Raw genomic sequence first — 27,905 nt, forward strand, 5'->3', positions numbered from 1 at the left:
ATATATGCAAAATAAAAAAGGCAAAAAGAAGGATTTCATTATCAAAAGTCTTTATTTCCAGGCATGAAAAGAAAGATTCACGGTGTGAGCCGACAACAAAAATACTTTATTCCAAATTTTAAAAAGCAGCAAAAAAAAAAAAAAAAAAGTAATAAAAGTAAAATGGGAAATCCCAGCGGAGCAGGTTTTGGCGCTGTGAAATGTGACACTTGTACATTCAGTCGATACGTTAGGTAGTTATTGTCTATTTTACAAAGGCAAAACCCAAATCATCAAGAGAAACATGATCTCAATTTTCCGAATCAAAGTAAAAATATTGCCTCATGCAAAGGATAAAATAAAAAACGACCGGGCGGCTACAAAGAGGTGATGACATCAGATCACCGATGCCCACCCTGTCCTACCTACAGAGATTGCCCACCGATCCCAGACCATCTACCAAGTCCTCACGCTAGCAGGGACCATGATTCCAGACACTTAATTTTCCAGTTCTGCGCTTAAATTGGTGTAATCTACTGAGCACCCCGCTACAGGTAGCAATGCATTGCTTATTGGCGTTGCGGATTCGCATGTGAAATCCTTCGTACATAGGAATTCCTCTAAGAGGCACTTTGGGAGGGCACAGGGGGGTCTTGCTCCTCCGGTTCCGGAGGTGGCGGAGGCAGTGGCGGAGCTGGTGCTACTTCCTCTTTTTTCTGAGCCTCCAGGTATTCATGTATCGCCTTTTCTATCTGCGGTCGGAATATGTGATTCATTTTCGGATCCACCACCTGTGAAATAATCCTGTCTACTCCGGCCTCCAGCATGCCGGACTGGATGACGCTTTGTCTCAGCCCGTTGCGGAGCTGGTTTTTATTCATTCCAGCGTTCCACTCCTGCTTGTCTAGATGGGTAGAGACAAAGTTGTCCACTTTTTGCCGTAAGTTCTGGTACGCTGGCTTTGTGTCAACATCAGCCAGACAATCCCTCCGGAAACCGTCGAACAGGCCTCGACTCTTGAGCTGCTCAACGATTAATGCAACGAGGTGTGCATCACCGGGAGGAAGAGAAGAAACATTTGTAATGCCTCCCACTGCCGAAGATCCACCCGTCCCGCTGCCGCTCTCTGCCATGGTCTCCTCCAACCCGGTCTCCTCTTGTACCGCACCTAGAAACAAAGAGCAGAGTGTTACATGAGGGATGGGAGGCGCATTATGCGTCAACACAACACACAAAACGGACAAAAAACAAGTAAATACAGAGCGCCGCATATTTACAACATTGGCCGGATTCACATGTGGACTGTTCACTTCTGGGGTCTAAGGCCCTGCGCCGCTGGGGGGTCTAAGGCCCTGCGCCGCTGGGGGGTCTAAGGCCCTGCGCCGCTGGGGGGGTCTAAGGCCCTGCGCCGCTGGGGGGGTCTAAGGCCCTGCGCCGCTGGGGGGGTCTAAGGCCCTGCGCCGCTGGGGGGGTCTAAGGCCCTGCGCCGCTGGGGGGGTCTAAGGCCCTGCGCCGCTGGGGGGGTCTAAGGCCCTGCGCCGCTGGGGGGGGGTCTAAGGCCCTGCGCCGCTGGTGGTCTAAGGCCCTGCGCCGCTGGGGGTCATAGCAGCAGCACGACCAGTCTCTAACAATAGGGAAGTAAACTGATTTGCTTTGCAATTTTTAGGTCATTGGAGTATGGTTGGGAACCTCTAGCGTAATGTCAGAGCTACATAGCTCACTGAAAGGAGTCGATCTGTCCAAAACGACTGATCAAACCAAGCACAAGGTGTATATTTGCTGTGGCCAAACAGTTCAGTGACTTTCCCCATCTACCTCTGCCCTGCTCGCCTACGCTTGCACTGAGTGACTGAGCTTTGTTTGAACAGTCCTTTTGTGTTGACAGACGGCCTTGAAAGTAAAAAACTTGGCTGAAGTTGATTGCAAGATCCCGGTATAAAAATGTGCCCATATATTTGCGACACATATGACACAACAATCTAGATTACATAGTATCCGGAGAGCAGGGTGTGCACAGCCTTTATCAGCCTGATGGCCACACGGCCACAGAATAAGCAAATCTAAGCGATATTCACATTCGATAGCCAATGAGCAGGGGTTCAGGTTTCCATTTATGTTCCAGAAGATGGAAGTCTACTTCCCCTCCTTTCACAATCCACAGAAAGAAAAAGATGGAGCCACCTTGACTTTTATGGAAATATGGAGAGAGTCACTGAGCACTGTTATTTCAATATGCAAGGCCTTTAAATTGTATATGTGGTACATACAAAATAGGTGAAGGCGACAGGGATCAGCGTTTTGACCTAATCGGCCTTTATCAGTGTCGCCTTGACAAATGTGAAGTACGGCTGGCTCTCCCGTGCCGGACCCTACACACTCCACACCAGGCTCAGGCACGGGAGAGCCAGCAGTGCTTCACATTTGTCAAGGCGACACTGATAAAGGCCGATTAAATTGAAACATTATATCTTGTCAACTTCACCTATTTTTTTATGTACCACATATACAACTAAAGACCTTGCATATTGAAATCAGAGTGCAGCGATTCTCTCCATATTGCTACAATGCGTTCCCTGGCACCGCGACATTATATCCGAGCGCACGCCAATCTCCTCCATCTATAGATTTTACAGAAACAACCAAGCTTCCAAGAATGGAGAGAGCCACATACGTCCTCTGGGGTACTACAAATAAACAGAGTGCCAAAGATGGCTGGGGGGGCACAAAGTCCAACACCACAGAGCACAGATTGTGTCCCCCCCCCGCCACTATATAATGCAGACAACGGTCAGAGGATCAAGTTTTAGCCTTTGCCAATAAAAACCTGGAAAAAAAAAAAAGCTTAAAAAAAAAAAAAAGCACTGATGTAATTCCTGGTGTGGAAAAATGCTCAAGTGTCCCATTGACTCCCAATATTCTCTGGTTACAAGTACAGAGCAAACTAGCATGGTAGTGTCCGCTCATCACTAGTTACCAGTACTGAGCCCCCGAGCATGGTAGTGCCCGCTCATCACTAGTTACCAGTACTGAGCACCGGAGCATGGTAGTGCCCGCTCATCACTAGTTACCAGTACTGAGCACCTGAGCATGATAGTGCTCGCTCATCACTAGTTACCAGTACTAAGCACCGGAGCATGGTAGTGCCCGCTCATCACTAGTTACCAGTACAGAGCAAACGAGCATGGTAATGCCCGCTCATCACTAGTTACCAGTACTGAGCACCCGAGCATGGTAGTGCCCGCTCATCACTAGTTACCAGTACTGAGCACCCGAGCATGGTAGTGCCCGCTCATCACTAGTTACAAGTACAGAGCAAACGAGCATGGTAGTGCCCGCTCATCACTAGTTACCAGTACCGAGCACCCGAGCATGGTAGTGCCCGCTCATCACTAGTTACCAGTACTGAGCACCCGAGCATGGTAGTGCCCGCTCATCACTAGTTATTAATAATCTTGCAGTTTCCCCTTTAAGGCTTTGTGCACACAGTAGACCTACTAAAGGTTTTCCTAGGCAAAGCAGCCTCAGGAAAAATACAGCAGGCTTTCCTCGCTTGTGATTTTGTCATTTTTAATCAGCTGCTGGAGTCATTTTTTCTGTTCATTAAACTAGAGCGGCATTCAAGCTTAAGCCGCCCCGAGGACGAGCAGGCTACTTTTAGCAGTTTCAGTTTCCAAACCCGAAGTTGTAAACAACAAAAAAAAACCCCACAAATTTTAAATTGTTGTCCACTAAGCTAATTTTTGCAGCTTTTTTTCCAGGCAGAATCCGCCTGATAAATACATGTGCACACATACTGCCGGCGTGGCTTCTAGTTGGCTTGTCAGGAGTGCCGAGCTTCTCGACCACCTGATTCACGCGAGTCCTTGTGCTGCAGATTAACAATTCTCAGCAGTTGTATGACCGCGCCGCTGCTGACTTGCTCACCGATGCGGCTAGCAAAGGCAGCTTCTCATTTGCTGCATCGAAAGCACAGAAACACAGAAGCTGGCCAGAGCAAGCCAGCTGCAGAGCAACGCTTACAAGTTCTAGAGCAAATAGCTTGTAAGTGCTGTGCATAGCAGACCAGCCACGGCCGAGACCACAGAAGTGGCCAGTAGCCTGGGCAACTGGCAGAAAAAAAAAAAACACACAACACAACCCACCCTTTATATTCACGAATTAAAATAGAAAAATTGGTATATTGCTAAGTTGCCCTAATTTATAAAGCCTTTGCAATTCAAATTAAAGGCGTTTTCCAGGATGAGAAGTGAAGTCTGCAGAAGGCCAAATCGTGGCCATTATGTGATGAGACACTGTCACATTTCCCCCGTATTCTCCTCCTCAGTCTCTCACATTTCCCCCGTATTCTCCTCCTCAGTCGCTCACATTTCCCCCGTATTCTCCTCCTCAGTCTCTCACATTTCCCCCGTATTCTCCTCCTCAGTCTCTCACATTTCCCCCGTATTCTCCTCCTCAGTCGCTCACATTTCCCCCGTATTCTCCTCCTCAGTCTCTCACATTTCCCCCGTATTCTCCTCCTCAGTCGCTCACATTTCCCCCGTATTCTCCTCCTCAGTTTCTCACATTTCCCCCGTATTCTCCTCCTCAGTCGCTCTCACATTTCCCCCGTATTCTCCTCCTCAGTTTCTCTCACATTTCCCCTGTATTCTCCTCCTCAGTTTCTCACATTTCCCCCGTATTCTCCTCCTCATTCTCTCACATTTCCCCTGTATTCTCCTCCTCATTCTCTCACATTTCCCCTGTATTCTCCTCCTCAGTCTCTCACATTTCCCCCGTATTCTCCTCCTCAGTCTCTCTCACATTTCCCCCGTATTCTCCTCCTCATTCTCTCACATTTCCCCTGTATTCTCCTCCTCATTCTCTCACATTTCCCCTGTATTCTCCTCCTCAGTTTCTCTCACATTTCCCCTGTATTCTCCTCCTCATTCTCTCACATTTCCCCTGTATTCTCCTCCTCAGTTTCTCACATTTCCCCTGTATTCTCCTCCTCATTCTCTCACATTTCCCCCGTATTCTCCTCCTCAGTTTCTCACATTTCCCCTGTATTCTCCTCCTCATTCTCTCACATTTCCCCCGTATTCTCCTCCTCATTCTCTCACATTTCCCCTGTATTCTCCTCCTCAGTCGCTCACATTTCCCCTGTATTCTCCTCCTCAGTTTCTCACATGTCCCCTGTATTCTCCTCCTCAGTCGCTCTCACATTTCCCCCGTATTCTCCTCCTCAGTTGCTCTCACATTTCCCCTGTATTCTCCTCCTCAGTTTCTCACATGTCCCCTGTATTCTCCTCCTCAGTCGCTCTCACATTTCCCCCGTATTCTCCTCCTCAGTTGCTCTCACATTTCCCCCGTATTCTCCTCCTCAGTTGCTCTCACATTTCCCCCGTATTCTCCTCCTCAGTTGCTCTCACATTTCCCCTGTATTCTCCTCCTCATTCTCTCACATTTCCCCTGTATTCTCCTCCTCATTCTCTCACATTTCCCCCGTATTCTCCTCCTCATTCTCTCACATTTCCCCCGTATTCTCCTCCTCAGTCTCTCACATTTCCCTCGTATTCTCCTCCTCAGTTTCTCACATTTCCCCTGTATTCTCCTCCTCATTCTCTCACATTTCCCCTGTATTCTCCTCCTCATTCTCTCACATTTCCCCCGTATTCTCCTCCTCAGTCGCTCTCACATTTCCCCTGTATTCTCCTCAGTTTCTCACATTTCCCCTGTATTCTCCTCCTCAGTTTCTCTCACATTTCCCCTGTATTCTCCTCCTCAGTTTCTCACATGTCCCCTGTATTCTCCTCCTCAGTCGCTCTCACATTTCCCCCGTATTCTCCTCCTCAGTCGCTCTCACATTTCCCCCGTATTCTCCTCCTCAGTCGCTCTCACATTTCCCCTGTATTCTCCTCCTCAGTTTCTCTCACATTTCCCCTGTATTCTCCTCCTCAGTCTCTCACATTTCCCCTGTATTCTCCTCCTCAGTCTCTCACATTTCCCCTGTATTCTCCTCCTCAGTTTCTCACATTTCCCCTGTATTCTCCTCCTCAGTTTCTCACATTTCCCCTGTATTCTCCTCCTCAGTTTCTCACATGTCCCCTGTATTCTCCTCCTCAGTCGCTCTCACATTTCCCCCGTATTCTCCTCCTCAGTTGCTCTCACATTTCCCCTGTATTCTCCTCCTCATTCTCTCACATTTCCCCCGTATTCTGCTCCTCAGTCGCTCTCACATTTCCCCCGTATTCTCCTCCTCAGTTTCTCTCACATTTCCCCTGTATTCTCCTCCTCAGTCTCTCACATTTCCCCTGTATTCTCCTCCTCAGTTTCTCTCACATTTCCCCTGTAATCTCCTCCTCAGTTTCTCTCACATTTCCCCTGTATTCTCCTCCTCAGTCTCTCACATTTCCCCTGTATTCTCCTCCTCAGTTTCTCTCACATTTCCCCTGTAATCTCCTCCTCAGTTTCTCTCACATTTCCCCTGTATTCTCCTCCTCATTCTCTCACATTTCCCCTGTATTCTCCTCCTCAGTCTCTCACATTTCCCCTGTATTCTCCTCCTCAGTCTCTCACATTTCCCCTTGTATTCTCCTCCTCAGTTCCTCTCACATTTCCCCTGTATTCTCCTCCTCAGTTTCTCTCACATTTCCCCTGTATTCTCCTCCTCAGTCGCTCACATTTCCCCTGTATTCTCCTCAGTCTCTTACATTCCCCCTGTATTCTCCTCCTCAGTTCCTCTCACATTTCCCCTGTATTCTCCTCCTCAGTCTCTCACATTTCCCCTGTATTCTCCTCCTCAGTCTCTCACATTTCCCCCGTATTCTCCTCCTCAGTCTCTCACATTTCCCCCGTATTCTCCTCCTCATTCTCTCACATTTCCCCTGTATTCTCCTCCTCATTCTCTCTCACATTTCCCCCGTATTCTCCTCCTCATTCTCTCTCACATTTCCCCTGTATTCTCCTCCTCAGTCTCTCACATTTCCCCTGTATTCTCCTCCTCAGTCTCTCACATTTCCCCCGTATTCTCCTCCTCAGTCGCTCACATTTCCCCTGTATTCTCCTCCTCAGTTTCTCACATTTCCCCTGTATTCTCCTCCTCAGTCTCTCACATTTCCCCCGTATTCTCCTCCTCAGTCGCTCTCACATTTCCCCTGTATTCTCCTCAGTTTCTCACATTTCCCCTGTATTCTCCTCCTCAGTTTCTCTCACATTTCCCCTGTATTCTCCTCCTCAGTTTCTCACATGTCCCCTGTATTCTCCTCCTCAGTCGCTCTCACATTTCCCCCGTATTCTCCTCCTCAGTCGCTCTCACATTTCCCCCGTATTCTCCTCCTCAGTCGCTCTCACATTTCCCCTGTATTCTCCTCCTCATTCTCTCTCACATTTCCCCTGTATTCTCCTCCTCAGTCTCTCACATTTCCCCCGTATTCTCCTCCTCAGTCGCTCTCACATTTCCCCTGTATTCTCCTCCTCAGTCGCTCTCACATTTCCCCTGTATTCTCCTCCTCAGTCACTCTCACATTTCCCCTGTATTCTCCTCCTCAGTCGCTCTCACATTTCCCCTGTATTCTCCTCCTCAGTTTCTCTCACATTTCCCCTGTATTCTCCTCCTCAGTCTCACATTTCCCCTGTATTCTCCTCCTCAGTCTCTCACATTCCCCTGTATTCTCCTCCTCATTCTCTCTCACATTTCCCCTGTATTCTCCTCCTCAGTCTCTCACATTCCCCTGTATTCTCCTCCTCATTCTCTCTCACATTTCCCCTGTATTCTCCTCCTCAGTTTCTCACATGTCCCCTGTATTCTCCTCCTCAGTCGCTCTCACATTTCCCCCGTATTCTCCTCCTCAGTCGCTCTCACATTTCCCCCGTATTCTCCTCCTCAGTCGCTCTCACATTTCCCCTGTATTCTCCTCCTCATTCTCTCTCACATTTCCCCTGTATTCTCCTCCTCAGTCTCTCACATTTCCCCCGTATTCTCCTCCTCAGTCGCTCTCACATTTCCCCTGTATTCTCCTCCTCAGTCGCTCTCACATTTCCCCTGTATTCTCCTCCTCAGTCACTCTCACATTTCCCCTGTATTCTCCTCCTCAGTCGCTCTCACATTTCCCCTGTATTCTCCTCCTCAGTTTCTCTCACATTTCCCCTGTATTCTCCTCCTCAGTCTCACATTTCCCCTGTATTCTCCTCCTCAGTCTCTCACATTCCCCTGTATTCTCCTCCTCATTCTCTCTCACATTTCCCCTGTATTCTCCTCCTCAGTCTCTCACATTCCCCTGTATTCTCCTCCTCATTCTCTCTCACATTTCCCCTGTATTCTCCTCCTCAGTCTCACATTTCCCCTGTATTCTCCTCCTCAGTTTCTCACATTTCCCCTGTATTCTCCTCCTCAGTTTCTCACATGTCCCCTGTATTCTCTTCCTCATTCTCTCACATTTCCCCTGTATTCTCCTCCTCAGTCACTCTCACATTTCCCCTGTATTCTCCTCCTCAGTCGCTCTCACATTTCCCCTGTATTCTCCTCCTCAGTTTCTCTCACATTTCCCCTGTATTCTCCTCCTCAGTCTCACATTTCCCCTGTATTCTCCTCCTCAGTCTCTCACATTCCCCTGTATTCTCCTCCTCATTCTCTCTCACATTTCCCCTGTATTCTCCTCCTCAGTCTCTCACATTCCCCTGTATTCTCCTCCTCATTCTCTCTCACATTTCCCCTGTATTCTCCTCCTCAGTCTCACATTTCCCCTGTATTCTCCTCCTCATTCTCTCTCACATTTCCCCTGTATTCTCCTCCTCATTCTCTCTCACATTTCCCCTGTATTCTCCTCCTCAGTCTCTCTCACATTTCCCCTGTATTCTCCTCCTCATTCTCTCTCACATTTCCCCTGTATTCTCCTCCTCAGTCTCACATTTCCCCTGTATTCTCCTCCTCAGTTTCTCTCACATTTCCCCTGTATTCTCCTCCTCAGTCTCTCTCACATTTCCCCCGTATTCTCCTCCTCAGTCGCTCTCACATTTCCCCTGTATTCTCCTCCTCAGTCTCTCTCACATTTCCCCTGTATTCTCCTCCTCAGTCTCTCTCACATTTCCCCTGTATTCTCCTCCTCAGTCTCTCTCACATTTCCCCTGTATTCTCCTCCTCAGTCTCTCTCACATTTCCCCTGTATTCTCCTCCTCATTCTCTCTCACATTTCCCCTGTATTCTCCTCCTCATTCTCTCTCACATTTCCCCTGTATTCTCCTCCTCAGTCTCACATTTCCCCTGTATTCTCCTCCTCAGTTTCTCTCACATTTCCCCTGTATTCTCCTCCTCAGTCTCTCTCACATTTCCCCTGTATTCTCCTCCTCAGTCTCTCTCACATTTCCCCTGTATTCTCCTCCTCAGTCTCTCTCACATTTCCCCTGTATTCTCCTCCTCAGTCTCTCTCACATTTCCCCTGTATTCTCCTCCTCAGTCTCTCTCACATTTCCCCTGTATTCTCCTCCTCAGTCTCTCACATTTCCCCTGTATTCTCCTCCTCAGTCTCACATTTCCCCTGTATTCTCCTCCTCAGTCTCACATTTCCCCTGTATTCTCCTCCTCAGTCGCTCTCACATTTCCCCTGTATTCTCCTCCTCAGTCGCTCTCACATTTCCCCTGTATTCTCCTCCTCAGTCGCTCTCACATTTCCCCTGTATTCTCCTCCTCAGTCGCTCTCACATTTCCCCTGTATTCTCCTCCTCAGTCTCTCACATTTCCCCTGTATTCTCCTCCTCATTCTCTCACATTTCCCCTGTATTCTCCTCCTCATTCTCTCTCACATTTTCCCTGTATTCTCCTCCTCAGTCTCTCACATTTCCCCTGTATTCTCCTCCTCAGTTTCTCTCACATTTCCCCTGTATTCTCCTCCTCAGATTCTCTCACATTTCCCCCGTATTCTTGTCAGTTTCACATGTTTCGGCTTATGGTCCCTTCTTTTACGGTTTAGGGTTTGGTAACCCCGGAGAGTCTTGTTCATCCTTTGCGCAGCTTCGGCTGGGAAGCCGCCTGCAGTTTATACTGAGTATAAAAGGGAAGGCCGCCGCTGCCGACAAAGAGCAAGGGAAAACCGCTGGCAAAGCCACTTTACGACAACATTTTACTGAAGTGGTTTCACTGGGGAATACATAGTGGAGGCGTCTAATGGACGGCGGGTGCAATGCCACAACTGTATTTTTGGAAACTTGCAGCAAAATAACCCTCCCTCATTCGGAGTCAAACTATTTTTGTAGACGTTTTTTGTAACATCGGAAGCCGCTTATGGTTTTGGCATCTGCCGCCATCACCAGCTGATAAGATGTATGAAGTGTCCAGCATCTCTCACGTGCGTCTCCTCTAACGTTTGGCACGGTTTTACCCTGCTAGGGGATTATTGAGGTTACAGAAACATTGCTAGGTCACATTGCCCTGGATATTTCCCCACTTTGTAAGATTTTACCAAGCAAGTCCTCGCATCGATCCCTACACTCCTCAGGGCGGCCATGTCAGCATTTCTCATCCTCTGTACCCGGGCGACACTGATGGCTCAATCAGACGTCATTTTTACTCTATGTATTAATCAGACCGAATTCCATCAGCGTTTTATCACCTGATAATCAGACGGATGGCACAGAGTGCGCTCCGATTTCTTCACGCACTCTTCCATTGAGGAGTTTGGTTTATCATTTCTTAAAGTTAAACATGGTTCATAATCTGGAGGCCCGAAACATCCACGGACCTGTTAAACGCCCGTAACAGGATGAGTTCTGTGAAAACCGAGGTCTGAATGAGCACCAAGTGCCTCCAGAGCGTTAACACCATCATAACCTTGTACAGCACAAAACACAAAAGTGACGACTACTCACCGGCACATACAGCGCGGCTCCAGCACCGAGATCCGAGGGCAAGATGGGCTCAGTGTTCCTATAAACTGAGCACGCCAAGGAAAGTTGCTGAAATCTGGAAGAAAGTGGGGACACATGACTGCAAGGAAGCAGCACCCACAGCCCTGGTGCACAGGAGGCAATAGCTTGTTGTACTCTATTCAACTATCAGCGATTTGAGAGGGTGAAGAAAACGAAGCACGAGCAGGGGTAGGGAAAAAAAAAAAAAAAAAAAAAAAAAAAAACGCACCAAAATCTTAGCTTAATGGACGAGCACATCAGAAATGTGAAGACCTGGTGACCAAAAATGCTGGAAGCATTGGTGATGGCAAATCTAGAGGCCGGAGACGGCTCGTTACAGTCTGTCCGGACAGCGCGGTGACCTCATATGTTCCGCCTTTAGGAACTATTATTGTTCCCAATGTTACCAACACCACTCCACGGCTGCTGACACCACTCGTCCAGGCCCCCAGTGCGGTCAGCAGCCGACACTACTGGTGCATTCACCGGGCAGCACAGCCATGATGTGCGAAGCACAAGGAAACTTTCTAAGGGGCTTTAAAGGACGAACCAACATTCATGACCTTCCACTCAGACGAGTCCCGGTGCAGTCTGCAATGTAATGGAAGCCATGTGTGATGACAATGCAGCGGCCATTGCCAAAAATGAGAAAATCCAGCCCAGCGCCGACCTCCTGAACACCAGTGATTTACAGAGGAGCGGCTTTGTTGAGACCACCGACCACCAGTGCACACATTGCAAGCTCGGAGAACTCTTCATAGTCCAGGAGATTAGAACCTGGGCCTCAGACGTCTGCGATTCTTCTAGGAGGCAAGAAACCTAGCGGGTAGTGCCCGCTCATCACTAGTTACCAGTACAGAGCACCCGAGCATGGTAGTATCCGCTCATCACTAGTTACCAGTACTGAGCACCCGAGCATGGTAGTGCTGTATTTTATTTTAAATAAAGGATTTTTCTCTGTTTGTGCTAATTTCTATTTGCTTATTGGATTAGTGAGGGGAGGAGGGGGGGGGGGGGGGGTGTCTGATAGACTCCTACCCATCACTAATTCTGGGCTTGATGACAGTTGTGCACTGTCATTAACCCCCCAATACCACGGCAGCAGAGCAATCGGAAAGAGCCAGGTAAAGCAACGGGCTTGTCACATCTATTGGATGCAACAATTCCGGGGCAGCTGTAGGCTGCTACTCTTAGCCTGGTGGGGGGGGTCCAAATAACAATGGGACTCCCCAGGCTAAGAATACCAGCCCCCAGCTGTTGAGCTTTATCATGGCTGGGTATCAAAAATGGGGTGTGTGTGTATATATATATATATATATATATATATATATATATATATATATATATATATATATATATATATATATATATATATATATATATATATATATATATATATATATATATATATATATATATATATATATATATATATATATATATATATATATTTATGTATGTATGTATGTATGTATGTATGTATGTATGTGTTGGGACCACACCCCATTTTTTTAAAGCCATTTAAAAAAGTACATTTAAATATAAAATATATTATATTAAAAATAAAAAAAAAAAAGCCGCATGCGGTTCCTCTTTATTTGATACAGAGCCAAGATGGAAGTGCACCCTATAGCCATATGCTTTATCTGTGCTGGGTGTCATAATATGGGGGCACCCTGCAGCAATTGTTTTCCTTATTTACTTTTACACCATGATACTGACCCGCATACAGCGCCTGTGATTGGCTGCAGTCAGACGCTGTCACACAGGCTGGGGGTGCGTCTGACTGCAAGATTGTCGGTGCGCAGTGCATATGGATGAGCAATGATCAGTGGCATAGGGAGTGAATGGGCGGCTGCAGGAGCAGTTACAGCCGCGCCAGGGCCTTTGTAAGTATGAAGCGGTTGCTTTATTCCAATTTTCTTTTTCCTTTAAAATTTATTGAGTGCCGGCTCCGGATCAATATCTGGAATCCTGGGTCTGGCACCTTTGAAACCACAGGGATCCGGACTTCTACAATTCGAGTCCGCCCAGCACTTCCAGCAGCGATAACGCAGCCGGTGTCCGATTCATGGTGCCGGGGTTCAGACACTAAGGATCAGATGATCGGTTCTCCAAGTGCTTCCATAGACACGGACCACCAAACTGAAGTGACAGAAGGACGGCGCTCCCCTCCGAGCAGGGCCACACAGGAGCTGCTTCACAGGAGCCCGCCGTCCCGAAATGTCACCTCAAAAGATCACACGAAGAAGCCGAGACAGTGACACTTAGAGCAGCTTGTTACAATATCCAGCTTCTGTCATTATCCGCTTATCTCCAACTTAGGGATCTAGCCTAATGAGCCGAGCCTGATCCATGGCCGGAGGCTTTTACTACACGAAATTATGCACGGCCAAGAACAGAGTACATGCAATATAGTGTAGAGGCCGTGCAACCGGCGCTGCGAGCGCAAGGGGAGGCCGTGCAAGCAGTGCGGCGAGCGCAAGGGGGGGGGCCGTGCAACCAGTGTGGCGAGCGCAAGGGGGGGGGGGCCGTGCAACCAGTGTGGCGAGCGCAAGGGGGGGGGGGCCGTGCAACCAGTGTGGCGAGCGCAAGGGGGGGGGGGCCGTGCAACCAGTGTGGCGAGCGCAAGGGGGGGGGCCGTGCAACCAGTGCGGCGAGCGCAAGGGGGGGGGGCCGTGCAACCAGTGCGGCGAGCGCAGGGGGGGGGGGGGGTGAGTCGTGCAACCAGCGCAGCGAGCATGGGGGGGGGGGGGCCGTGCAACCACGGCGGGCGTAGAGTATTCAGCCCTGATCTCACACACACACACACACACATCCCAATGTCATGAAGCAGCAGAGTCAGATGGAGGGTTGTGGGGATGTTGGCAATATAAACATTTCACTTATCCCCTACATCCCCCTCCGAACAAAAAGGTGGAACTGATGAAAAAGAATAATTACAACAAAATCAGACCGGAATGTGAAGAGAGAAAAAAAAAAAAATATAATTAATAATAATAATAATAATAATAATAAGTGAATGGAGAAAACTCAAAACTTTATTAATAATGATGTGCCGCTCCACTGCGTCCAGTGCAGAGATCCCCGCGCAGCATTTATCCACGTTAATGCCATTTTCATAGAGAAGCAGGGACAGGATTTCTACGGCTTTATTCACTTTCATAGCGGTTTCTGACTATAGATGTCTATGGTGTGAATGGGCTTCCAGTAATACAAATATTTTTTTTTTTACTTAAATGCATGTATTTGGGCTAGAAGTTATTTTTGTAATCCAGTTCATAGAAATAACTAGCACTGTTTTGCCTTCATCGGTTCTTTATTTTCCCCGGACATTCATCTTTGATGTGACAGAAAAGGGTTTATAACTCATTGCACGGTCGCAGCCAGCTCCAGGCACTGACTGAGGAGAATCTAGTCCTTGCTTTGGTTACAAACTTGCTGTTTTTTTTAAATTAGTTTGAACAGGCAAAGTATAAACAGGTACAAGTTAGAAACGTCCTCACACACGGATCCAACAAGAAGGAATCGCAGCATAGTTACTAATCACACAATATAATCTAATATCGAATCAATGAGAAGTAACAGTGCGCTTAGGCCGCTTTCAAACTGTTTTTTTGCCGTCCGGCATAATCCAGCAGAAAACAAAAAAAAAAAAAAAAAAAAACAAAAAACAACCACAAACCTTATAACCCACTACATTCAAGTGGATATTGTCAAGTGGGAGGAGCTCCACATTTCCCAGACTTTAGCAAACTTTTGAGGGCCTCCTCTACTTTGTTATAGAGGCCATTCAAATGGCATTATTGTATTGGCCGACTATCCATGCTCACGTACTTGGGAGAGAGTTGCCCATCCAATGTAGGGCTATGAGGTTTGTAGCCATAAAGAGTCTCCTGTAGAAAAATCTTGATGTGATGATTCCAAGGCCCTTCGTCCATAACTCCAAAAAGAAGAGTACAATCTCAGCAGCTCTCGAATCAGCTGCCCCCCTCACACACACCAAAACCCGCACAATCAATAGGCAACCCTGGCACACCAGTCAGACTAAACTGAGATAGGCTTCCAGAATTGCTGAGCGCAGATAGAAGAAGTCTCATTCCACTGAGCACTTCATTGCATATAAAGAGTCCCTCACCACCTTCAAGTCCACACTCACTGCTGCAAAACAAACCTACTTCTCATCCCTCATATCCTCTCTCTCACAACCCTAAACAGCTATTCAACACTTTCAACTCTCTCCTCCGGCACCACCTCCCTCTCCTCCGTCCTCCGGCACCACCTCCCTCTCCTCCGGCCTCCGGCACCACCTCCCTCTCCTCCGGCCTCCGGCACCACCTCCCTCTCCTCCGGCCTCCGGCACCACCTCCCTCTCCTCCGGCCTCCGGCACCACCTCCCTCTCCTCCGGCCTCCGGCACCACCTCCCTCTCCTCCGGCACCACCTCCCTCTCCTCCGGCACCACCTCCCTCTCCTCCGGCACCACCTCCCTCTCCTCCGGCACCACCTCCCTCTCCTCCGGCACCACCTCCCTCTCCTCCGGCACCACCTCCCTCTCCTCCGGCACCACCTCCCTCTCCTCCGGCACCACCTCCCTCTCCTCCGGCACCACCTCCCTCTCCTCCGGCACCACCTCCCTCTCCTCCGGCACCACCTCCCTCTCCTCCGGCACCACCTCCCTCTCCTCCGGCACCACCTCCCTCTCCTCCGGCACCACCTCCCTCTCCTCTCCGCTGAAGACTTTGCCTCTTTCTTTAAGCAGAAGATTGACAACATCAGAGCAAGCTTTGGCCCACAATCACCACAGCCCCTCATCATAGCTACTCAGCCCTCTTCCTCCAAATCCAGCTTCTGAATCTCCGCCATGACAGAAAACAATCTTTCCACTCTACTCTCAAGATCACATCTAACCACCTGTGCACTGGACCTGCTCCCATCGCACCTCATCTCAAACATCACCACAGTCCTCACCCCAGCCCTAACCCATCTCTTCAACCTATCACTAACAAGTGGTGTATTCCCCTCATGCTTTAAACATGCCTCCATTACACCCATCCTCAAAAAGCCCTCCCTTGACCCATCCTCTGTGTCAAACTATCGCCCCATATCCCTTCTCCCCTATGCCTCAAAACTACTGGAACAGCATGTCCATCTTGAATTGTCCTCATACCTCTCCTCCTGCTCCCTCTTTGACCAGCTACAATCTGGCTTCCGACCACATCATTCTACCGAAACTGCCCTAACCAAAGTCACCAATGATCTAGTAACCGCCAAAGCCAAGCGACACTACTGTCCTCCTCCTGGACCTGTCCTCTGCCTTTTACACAGTAGACCATTCCCTCCTACTACAGATTCTCTCATCTCTGGGCATCACAGACTTGGCCCTATCTTGGATCTCCTCATACCTAACCGACCGAACTTTCAGCGTCTCCCATTCTCACACCACTTCCTCATCTCGCCCCATATCTGTCGGAGTCCCCCAAGGCTCAGTTCTTGGACCCCTGCTGTTCTCCATCTACACCTTCGGCCTGGGACAGCTCATAGAGTCCCACGGCTTCCAGTATCATCTCTATGCCGATGACACACAGATCTACCTCTCTGGACCTGACATTACCTCTCTACTAACCAGAGCCCCACAATGTCTGTCTGCTATTTCATCCTTCTTCTCTGCACGATTCCTAAAGCTTAACATGGACAAAACAGAGTTCATTGTCTTTCCTCCTCCTCACTCATCTCCTCCAACAAGCCTATCCATCAGACTTGATGGTTGCTCACTCACTCCAGTCTCACAAGCTAGTTGCCTTGGAGTAACCCTCGGCTCTGCTCTATCCTTCAAGCCACACATCCAAAAGCCCTCTTCACCTCATACAGATTACAACTGAAAAATATCTCCCGGATCCGTGCTTTCCTTAACCAAGAATCAGCAAAAACATTAGTGCATGCCCTCATCATCTCCCGCCTCGACTACTGCAACCTCCTGCTCTCTGGCCTCCCTTCCAACACTCTTGCACCCCTCCAATCTATCCTAAACTCTGCGGCCCGCTTAATCCACCTCTCCCCTCGCTATTCCCCAGCCTCGCTACTCTGCCAATCCCTTCACTGGCTTCCCATCACCCAATGACTCCAGTTCAAAACATTAACCATGACATGCAAAGCCATGCACAACCTGTCTCCTCCCTACATCTGTGACCTAGTCTCCCGGTACCTACATGCACGCAACTTCAGATCCTCACAAGATCTCCTTCTCTGCTCCTCTCTTATCTCCTCTTACCACAATCGCGTACAAGATTTCTCCCGTGCATCCCCCATACTCTGGAATGCTCTACCTCAACACATCAGACTCTCCCCTACCGTGGAAAGCTTCAAGAGGAACCTCAAGACCCATCTCTTCCAACAAGCCTACAACCTACAATATCCCTCAGTCCAGTACACCACTGCGCAACCAGCTCTGTCCTCACCTATTGTACCATTATTCCCTGTAGACTGTGAGCCCTCGCGGGCAGCGTCCTCTCTCCTCCTATACCAGTCTGTTTTGTACTGTTAATGATTGTTGTACGTATACCCTCTTTCACTTGTAAAGTGCCATGGAATAAATTGCACAACAATTATTATTATTATTATATTATTATTATTAATAGATCAAGGGGTATGGGGAAAGCGGCCAGGGAGGATAGACATCCTCGCCAAAAGGAGGGAACCACCGGGCAACTCCAAATAACGTGGATAAAAGTCTGCATCTTCTATATTCCATTGTAAACATTCTGAGGTTGTCAGGTGACGCGTCCAAAACAATCTCAATGGGGTTAAATACACCCGATGTACCATGTGTAGTGGAATCATGTTGGGTCCAGAGTTCTCCCTACTGCAGTGTGTGTGATCCGCACGTGCAGAGGGCTCGGCCCTGGACTCACAGCTCTCCATTCTTAGGCTGTGTCCACGGTAGAATGTACCTGCGGATTTTTCTGCATGAAAATCCGCGACTTTCGCGGCAAATCCGCACCCGCGGATTTTGATGCAGATTTTTTTTTCCCCATTCTATACCCAAAATCCGCACCAAAATCCGCAACAAATAATTGACATGCTGCAGATTTTTCCGCATCAAAATCCGCGGCAAATCCGCAGCGGAAAAATCCGCAGCATGGACACAGCATTTCCAAAATGCCATTGAAATGGCTTGGAAGTGCCGCTGCTGCAGATTTTCGGTAAATCCACGGCAAAATCCGCAGCGTGGGCACATAGCCTTAGTCTTTTCCCGGTTAAGGGTATGTGCGCACATTGCTTTTTACCTGCTTTTTTGCTGCTTTTTCTTCTGCGCTGCTTAATGCCAAAATGGATGTGTTCTTCTATTCAAGCAAAGTCTATGGGAATTTGAGTTTCTTGTTCACACTATGTTGTTCAAAATGCTGCCTTTTTGTGGCAGAACTTTGGTCAAAAACTCAGCTTTTCAAAGAAGCAACATGTCAATTGTTTTTTGCCATTTGGGTTTTGCACTGCAAAGCTGAGTTTTTGACCAAAGTTCTGCCTCAAAAAGGCTGCAGTTTGAACAACATAGTGTGAACAAGAAACCCAAATTCCCATAGACTTTGCTTGAATAGAAGAACACATCCATTTTGGCATTAAACAGCGCAGAAGAAAAAGCAGCAAAAAAGCAGGTAAAAAGCAACGTGCGCACATACCCTTATGCAGTCTAAGGCCATGTGCACACACTGCACTTTTAATTGCTTTATGTATATTTTTTTTTAAGTGACGTCACAAAACCACAGGCAAATCCTGATGCAGCAAAGTCAATGAGATCCAGATGTTTTGTGCATGTTGCTTTTGTTTTTCCCTTGCAGATTTGGTGCAGAAAGTAATCTGCAGCGTCACGTCTTTCAGTGTTGCAGCGTTTTTCACCATTAAAAAAAAAAAAAAAAAAAAAGTGGCAAAATGCGTGTTTGAGTTGTGCACTTCCTGCCAAGAGATGCAGAAATTTCTGCAACCAAATACTCCACATGTGCAAAGCGGCCCGAATGACCTGCCTGCAATGTGCAAAGTCTGGTGCCGGCGCGATCACTCCCAGCCGTGGCACACATGCGGTAAGTCATGATGACGCAGCGGGGTCCGGACTATTCATGCGGCGCCCCCCTCCAGGACGACGGCCGGTGTGAGGAGCGACAGTGTGGTAGGAAGGTCACTGAGAAGAGGGGAAGGTGGAAGGGAATGGAGAGCGGTGCAGCCTCGGCACGGCCGCTCAATGGCCGACAGTCACTGAGGGAATGATAGATTGCTAAACAGAAGGGGACTTTTTTTTCAGAAACCGCAGGAACTTTTCCACATTAAACCCACAAACAAATGTATTTTACTGTGCTTTATGTGACACCAACACTAAGCACAAGTATCTGACATGTAAAGAAATTATACCTGTAATCTCTGAACATTGCGCAGGACATTAGTATTCAGCCCCCGGTATCAGTATTTGTAGGACCACCATACTCTGTCTTGTATTAGTATTCACCCCCCGGAGTCAGTATTTGTAGGACCACCTCTCCCTCTTTGTGTCTCTCCAGTTTTGCTCCTCTGGAGGTGACACATTCCGCCTCTTCTCTCGCTCAGTGAGATTGGATGGAGACGTCTGATCTGTGGATTTGGGTCTGGACTGTGACTCAGCCGCTCACACACAGGAATATGCTACGATCTAACCCAGCGGAGGGGAGCCAGCTGTGTGTACACACACAGCAGTCTCTGCGTCTCCTACGCGATGTATATACACACACACAGCAGTCTGCGTCTCCTACGCGATGTATATACACACACACACACACACACAACCAGTCTCTGCGTCTCCTACGCGATGTGTGTATGTGTGTGTGTGTGTATATACACACACATCGCGTAGGAGACGCAGAGACTGCTGTGTGTGTATACATCGCGTAGGAGACGCAGAAACGTGTGTGTGTGTGTGTGTGTGTGTGTGTGTGTGTGTGTGTGTGTGTGTGTGTGTAATATATATTATATATATAGACACACACACACACACACTGCGTAGGAGACGCAGAGACTGCTGTGTGTGTGTGTATACATCGTGTAGGAGACGCAGAGACTGGTGTGTGTGTATACACATCGCGTAGGAGACGCAGAGACTGCTGTGTATACACACAGCAGTCTCTGCGTCTCCTACACGATGTATACACACAGCAGTCTCTGCGTCTCCTACACGATGTATACACACACACACACACACACACAGCAGTCTCTGCGTCTCCTACGCGATGTATATACACACACACACAGCAGTCTCTGCGTCTCCTACGCGATGTATATACACACACAGCAGTCTCTGCGTCTCCTACGCGATGTATATACACACACACACACACACACACAGCAGTCTCTGCGTCTCCTACGCGATGTATATACACACACACAGCAGTCTCTGCGTCTCCTACGCGATGTATACACACACAGTCTCCGTCTCCTACGCAATGTATACACACACACACACAGCAGTCTCTGCGTCTCCTATGCGATGTATACACACACACACACACAGCAGTCTCTGCGTCTCCTACGCGATGTATACACACACACAGCAGTCTCTGCGTCTCCTACGCGATGTATATACACACAGCAGTCTCTGCGTCTCCTACGCGATGTATATACACACACAGCAGTCTCTGCGTCTCCTACGCGATGTATATACACACACACACACACACAGCAGTCTCTGCGTCTCCTACGCGATGTATATACACACACAGCAGTCTCCGTCTCCTACGCGATGTATATAAACACACAGCAGTCTCTGCGTCTCCTACGCGATGTATATACACACACACACACAAGTCTCCGTCTCCTACGCAATGTATACACACACAGCAGTCTCTGCGTCTCCTATGCGATGTATACACACACACAGCAGTCTCTGCGTCTCCTACGCGATGTATATACACACACACACACACACACAGCAGTCTCTGCGTCTCCTACGCGATGTATATAAACACACAGCAGTCTCTGCGTCTCCTACGCGATGTATATACACACACACAGCAGTCTCTGCGTCTCCTACGCGATGTCTATACACACACAGCAGTCTCTGCGTCTCCTACGCGATGTATATACACACACAGCAGTCTCTGCGTCTCCTACGCGATGTATATACACACACACACAGCAGTCTCTGCGTCTCCTACGCGATGTATATACACACACACACAGCAGTCTCTGCGTCTCCTACGCGATGTATATACACACACAGCAGTCTCTGCGTCTCCTACGCGATGTATATACACACACACACACACACACACAGCAGTCTCTGCGTCTCCTACACGATGTATACAGCAGACCTCCCACTGCTCTTGACTTCTATGAATGTTACATGGGTACTGATGAATTTCCCTCTGAGGAGATGTGCGGTGTAATATACATCTGTGTTCAGAACTTCCTACTGCGAGATCTTTTCAAAATTATCAGCCAAGAGTTGTCTGCGCTCCAGACCAACGCAAATCTGGAAGAGCAGCTCCGAAAACCAGCATCATCAATAACACCCAACATCGCCAACAAGAAGCAGCACCAGATGTCACATTAGGGGTGAATGCATTGTTTGACCAAACATCGCAGGAAACCAAATGATGGTATAAATAACTAAACAGCACTGGCAGAAGAAAAAAAAAAAAAAACCACAAACACTCTACATGTGAACCTGTCCTTGGAGCCTGTGCACAAGTTTTGTATTTAAAGCAGATTTTCTGCACAAAAAAAAAAAAAAAAATATCACAATATTGTCATGGAAAAGGCCCCTCAAAAGAAGCCCATTTTTGAAGTTTTTACCCCCCCCCACCCCCCCATAATACGTTTTGGTGGGAAAAAAATAAATACAAAACATGACTTCAAAAATGACATTCTGGAGATTACAACAACAACAAAAAAAAAAAATATATTATATAAAAATGCTTAGATTGTACCAATTTGCAAGGGAAAAGAAAATATAAATAAAGTAGCATGTGCACGAGAATTCAGAACACATTAATTTTGCAACATTTCTTATCCTTGAAACCTGCGGGGCCCTGTGTGAACAAGCCCTGACGCTTATACTGACGTTTCAGAGCAGAAACTCCACTAAACACTTGTGATTTTTCTCTCTGATTCAGAGCATTATTTCGTCAGTGTGAACACATCCTACAGTCTCTTTACTAATTGCAGACGTTATACACAAGATCAATCAGCGCAGAACAAAAACGTCTCAGGAAGCCGACAGCTCAAACACAAGACAAATAACTGTTCTTTATACGATCTGTGCCACAACAACGTTACACCGGCTTTCTGGCAGCTTCCTGACACTACGGCTAGTTTATATCGCTGGAGAGTGATGCTGCGAGATTTTACCTCCTAAATGTCCGAGGCTTAGGCTGAACATTTACTTATCCTCTTGTTATTCCAAACACCTAAGATCCATGGTCCGGTAGAAGGAACGTCTCGCTGTCACATATCAGAAGCTCCGGCTCCACCGGCACCGGCACCGGCGTCACCGCTCTCCACCCGGATGGCCACAAGTAACTCGGCTTTCAAGACAGGCACTTAATCCCATCAGCATCCTTCATACAGTAATTAACAATGCCGCCACGTGACTGCACAGGCTCAGATTATGTGCGGCCCTCGGCTTTATGCGGAGACCCATTAGGCGGCAGCCGGGCGCGGGCCTGGAGCCCCCAATATGACAATATGATCCTGCAGAAACACACTCAGGCTATGCTGGATCTGCTCTGGGATTTATTGTCTTTACAGGTTTTACATATTTTTTTATTGTATAAACATCGATATATTTTAAGATAAATTTTTTCTATTTATTTTTATTTTATGTTTTTAAAATACCCTACACATGATCTTTTGTTGTGTGCTCTGCTGAACGGTCCCCGCAGCCCTCCATGTGTCCGTGCACACGCCGTCCAGAGACCCCATAATACAAGACGCTGCTCCAGAAGTAGAAAGCGCTAATGTTACACCACAGGGAACGGCGCAATCTGCTATAGTCCTCCGTCTGGGAGGTGAGAAGAGCCTGGACATAGCATAAACACCGGCTCTTACACCCGGGAGGTGGCTAAAGGGGGTATTCTAACTAAAAAAGAGAAGGAGTAATATTAAATGCATGTACCAATTTTGCTACTGGAGGAGGAGAAGGTGGGGGAGGATGTGTCTAATTAAAAATGCAGCACCCTTTTACTTTATTGCCTCTGTTTCCGAGAACATACAACCATAATATGGTGAACAATCACCTAGAAAAAAAAAAAAAAAAAAAAAATGGATTTGTCAACTCGTCCAATCACATCTGCTCCAAATGGCATCACACCGGCATACACAAGTCTGTGGAGAGCTCCAGTACATAAGATGCATATATATGTATACAGGGGGCTGCTGATAAGTCTTTGGCTTTGTGATCTTTTTTGCTTCTATGGTAACGAATGTTACATCACATGAAAGCCTTATGTGTCTAGTATATGTTTTCAGAATTTTGTGTTTGTTGCTTATGGCAGCAGTGTTCTACGCACGCGGGAAAACAAAATGGCGGAGTCTAATGCGATATTCACAGCAACTGAGAGCAGAGGATGATAAAACTCTTGTTTCTGTAGGGAAAGTCCATGAAGGATATTCATGGTGATATGTCGCAGACATCAAGGGGGGTGGTGGGGGGGGGGGGGGGGAGGGGGGATCAATGCCCCTCATATTCCACAGGTAAGAACTGGGTTACCAGATGTAAAACGGGCCACTTCAGCCCCAATGATGAGGAACGTCCTGGACGCCTGAGAGTGGTTGTTGTTCTGGAGATCGTCGATGCTGCGCACAACCTCATACTGGAGAATCCACCAATTTCAGCTAAACCAATAGCAGACGTCATGGGGATTCCCCGCGTTTGTGTCATTATCCATGAACATTTGGACATGAGGAAGCTTCTGCAAAGTGGGTCCCCAAATGTCAGACCACAGATCAGAGAAGCAGCGAGTGAAAACTTCCCGGTCCATTTGTCAGCATTGCCAGACTGATAAGAACTTCCTGGAGCGACCGGTCACTATGGATGAGACCTGGATTTATTTGTATAACCCTGAAAACAAGAAGCAGTGAAAAAAAAATAATATATATAAAAAAAAAAAAAAAAAAAAAGTGGAGGCGCAGGGGTTCTCCTTGTCCAAAGAAGTTCAGGGTGCAAAAAAAAAAAAATCAGCCACTAAGGTGATTGCGTCTGTGTTCTGGGATAAGGAGGGTGTGCTGCTAGTGGACTACCTTCAAAAGGGTTCCACCATCAATGCAAGGTATTACACTGAACTTTTGGACCAATTGAAGGCAGCTCTGAAGGACAAAAGGTGCGGCAAGCTGTCAAAAGGAATCTTGTTCCTGCAAGACAACGCCTCCGCTCACACTGCACAAGCGACCACGGCAAAACTGGCCGAGCCGGGCTTCCAGCTGGTGACCACCCACCTTATTCACCAGATCTAGCTCCCTCCAACTATCATCTGTTTCCAAACCCGAAGAAACACCTCAAGGTGCCACATTTCACACCATTCCTGATGCCACGGCTGTTATGGATGCTTGGTTTGAGGCACAACTGAAATCCTTCTTTTTGCTCGTCTTACAGGACTTGGAATACTGATGTAAGAAGTGTGATGTCATCAGTGGAGAGTGTGTGGAAGAAATGGAAAGTCTCATCATCCTATCTGGTTTCTTTTTGGGTAAAGCCAAAGTCTAAAGCTGGGGCCACACGGGGACCTACTGCGATCCTCTCACATGACACTCTGCTCGCGTTGGCAGTACAGGAGAGCGTCATGCGTGTGTCCCTGCGACTGAGGTCCGACTGTGCGAGCAGACCTCAGCTGCGGAGGGGAAGGTGGGATTTATTTCTCTCTCCTCCGTAGCCGGCTATTGCGATTCTCGCTCTGTACGCGCGGTATACCGCGAGTGCAGTGCGATTTTTCTCTCGCCCCATTCACTTGAATGGGTGCGAGAGAATGAGTCTCGCATTACACCCGCAGCATGCTGGGATTGTTTTCTCGGTCCGATTAGGGCTGAGAAAATAATCGCCCATGTGCGCTGACACAGGCTAGAATTGGTCCGAGGGGAATGCCATGTTTTATCGCACTCCGCTCGCACCGATTTTCTCGCCGTGTGGCTGAGGCCTTATCAGCAGCCTCTCGTAATTATATACACACTTCTAGTGTGAACAGAGCCTTGTGTCCACATCATGTGTTTCCTACTAAAGAAGAAGTTCATAAAAAAAAAAGTATCAGAAAAAAAATATATATACACACAAACTTTTCTAAGCGGCCGTCCCCGTCACACATGCACATTACTTGTATTTTTTTTTGGAGCGAGCCGCCATGCTTTCTACTCCTGGAGGAACCTCTAGGCCGGTGAAGTGCAGTGGGGTCTGCTCTCATCATAGAGCCTCGTTCGCACTGCTGCTGATTACACACAGAGAACAAGAACTTTTAGGAATTTTTATGAGTCCAACAAACACTGGTGAGGACCCAATAAACGTCTCCTGCAGATCCCGGAGCAAAGAACGGGTGGTGCGGCTCCGGAAAGCACGGCGGTGCGCGCAACCACTGCCGAGATCCACGCTCTGCACAGCACCTCCTCAGTAAGGCCTCGGTCACACAGCAGCGTCCGTATTCCAGAACCAGAACTTACAGAGGAAAGGCTGGAAAGACGACCACACCGGACTGTGTCTGGGAGACGCTCCTCTTATCTGTGTGAATGAGGCCTAATGTCCCAACGGACACGATGACCCTGCAGGTCCCGACCAGCCCCCACATTAGAAGATTCTACCTGCAAGGAAGTGTTCACTTGTAAAAAAAAAAACCCAAAAACACTAAAGAAGCTCAGAACACTCATTCATGTGATAGAGAATCTGCTTTGCCATTTGTACGACAGACTTCTACAAAAATCTGTGTTGTGGAAAAAGGCAGAGAGCACTGCCTGCGCATGCGCCCTGCGCCCTTTCCCCGCACCCTTTCCCCGCGCCCTTTCCCCGCTCTGTGGTCTGTCCTCAGCAGGACAGAGAGAAGTGCACAGGAGCCGCGATGGAGGACGCGGTGTGGATGAGGTAGGAGGAGTCATCCTCACAATGCAAGATGGAGGAGGCGCTGAATCAAGACCAGCGACACTCAGACCCCCCCGCAGTATAACAGAAAGGGGTCTTATGTTATACAGAGGAGCCTGGGCTCTTATACAGCGTTCTAGAACGCTGTATATAAGGGCTCAGTGGTGGTGGCTGCACGGTATATGGGGAAAACCTGGTGACAGGTGCGCTATAAAGGGAACCAGTCATGTTGAAAATGGCATCTGATGTGCAGGAGACTGACACACATACTTGTGAGAAAAACAAGAGTCCAGTGGGCGGTCCTATTTACTGATGACAGTGCATGGAGAGATAGATGGCAATCACTAGTAGGACCGCCCACTGGACTCCTAGCTGGACAAACATTAGGGATGTCCATGAATATAACAAAAATTGTACCATATCTTTTCCCACAAACCTCTGTTATTCCGCTCCTCCTTCCTACCACGTTACCTACAGATCCGGCTGCATGTGCAGCGTGACAGGTTCCCTTTAAGGGCAATTCTGCACCCCCCTTAATTAGCCCATTGACTTCAATGAGATTAGTAGTTACCATTCCAGATTTTCTCTAATTATCGCACATTGCTCCCTTTCCCTAGAATAGGAGATAACTTCCTGATGGCTGAGAATCAAAATTACAGGACCCCAAGCGATCCCAAAGACGCACCTGTGGATTATGGAGAGCGGGCTCTGCACAGCAGCGTCTCAAATGGTGAGGGTGCGAGCGCACTCAGCCTAAGCTCCGGTTACCAAGTGCAGCACTCCACCATTTCAGACAGTCCCATAGACAATTAATAAAGTGCTCTGCTATATCCCACAGTCAATGAATGCAGCGCCCCGCTATTTCCAGCAGTCCCATAGACAATGAATTCAGCGCCCCGCTATTTCCAGCAGTCCCATAGACCATGAATGCAGCACTCCATTTCTGGCAGTCCCATAGACAATGAATTCAGCGCCCCGCTATTTCCAGCAGTCCCATAGACCACGAATGCAGCGCTCCGCTATTTCCAGCAGTCCCATAGACAATGAATTCAGCGCCCCGCTATTTCCAGCAGTCCCATAGACCACGAATGCAGCGCTCCGCTATTTCCAGCAGTCCCATAGACCATGTGTCCCATGCACGGAGCTGCAGAGTCCTGTTCTCAAGATCACTGAGCGTCTCAGCGGTCAGACCCCAGCGATCAGTGAATTATCCCCTATTACAAGGGATAAAGGGTACATTTCTGGACAACCCCTTTAAGGGCATGTGCACATACAGAAGATTGTCACAGAAGTTTCCTCCATACGTGGCAATGTGGCCATTTTTTGAAGATTTATGGGGCACTTGTACTGAATTTGGGAACAAATCTGAGCGTATTCGGGGCCATTTCTCCCATTCGCTACAGATGTAATAGTGCAGAATACGCCCCAAGTACATAAAAATGGGAAAACTGAAACTGTCACCCCCCCGGCTCCTCCAGGCCCCTGTGCGCAGCCGCTAGCCCCCGGTGATCCCACCCCGGGCTTCTTCTATTAGACCACGAGGGGCCGCAGTCACCCACAGAACCAGGACTGATGGCTCTGCCCGGTGCGTGGCTTTCCAAAACATTTTCTTAATTTTTGGTGCACAACTTCAAATAAAAAAAAAAAAAAAAAAAAAAAAAAAAAAAAAAAAATACCACACACACCCAAACCACACAAATCTGTCGGTGCATTGTCATATCCCTGCATTGTCATATCCCTGCATTGTCATATCCCTGCATTGTCATATCCCTGCATTGTCATATCCCTGCAGGCAGTGACAACACTTGTGCCGCGAGTATAGAGAGGGCAGCGCTCACCTATCACCAGGGGCAGCGGCGGGGGGCAGCACGGAGCGGCCGCGGGTCCGGAGACATTCCACCTTCACGTAGAGATGTGTAGTCACAGCAACGTCCGGGGTAACCAGCGCTGCCAGCTGTCAACAGGAAAGAAGCGAG

The 27,905-nt window shown here is 48.2% G+C and overlaps 2 protein-coding genes across 3 annotated transcripts in view; both read right to left on the reverse strand.

Moving 5' to 3' along the window:
• PTPDC1 (protein tyrosine phosphatase domain containing 1) overlaps positions 1-27,851 on the reverse strand; it is a 71,552-nt gene extending 43,701 nt beyond the window's left edge. Inside the window, exon 1 of the mRNA XM_075321272.1 lies at positions 27,768-27,851. The gene's annotated coding sequence lies outside the window, so the exon portion shown is untranslated. The remainder of the gene's footprint in view (positions 1-27,767) is intronic.
• BOD1 (biorientation of chromosomes in cell division 1) lies at positions 34-27,857 on the reverse strand. 2 transcript variants are annotated; one of them, XM_075321274.1, is made up of 3 exons: positions 27,768-27,857; positions 10,819-10,912; positions 34-1,147 (listed from the first exon to the last, which is right to left on the reverse strand). In XM_075321274.1, the coding sequence occupies exon 3, from the start codon at positions 1,110-1,112 to the stop codon at positions 600-602; it is 513 nt and encodes a 170-aa protein (XP_075177389.1). In that variant the 5' UTR covers positions 1,113-1,147; positions 10,819-10,912; positions 27,768-27,857; the 3' UTR covers positions 34-599. The 2 variants fall into 2 exon arrangements, with proteins under 2 accessions (XP_075177389.1, XP_075177390.1); XM_075321275.1 differs by lacking the exon at positions 10,819-10,912 and having other exon boundaries at positions 27,768-27,855.
• Positions 27,858-27,905: the final 48 nt, after the last annotated feature.

The sequence above is a fragment of the Anomaloglossus baeobatrachus genome, chromosome 8 (genome assembly GCF_048569485.1).
Source record: "Anomaloglossus baeobatrachus isolate aAnoBae1 chromosome 8, aAnoBae1.hap1, whole genome shotgun sequence".
Taxonomy (NCBI): Eukaryota; Metazoa; Chordata; class Amphibia; order Anura; family Aromobatidae; genus Anomaloglossus; species Anomaloglossus baeobatrachus.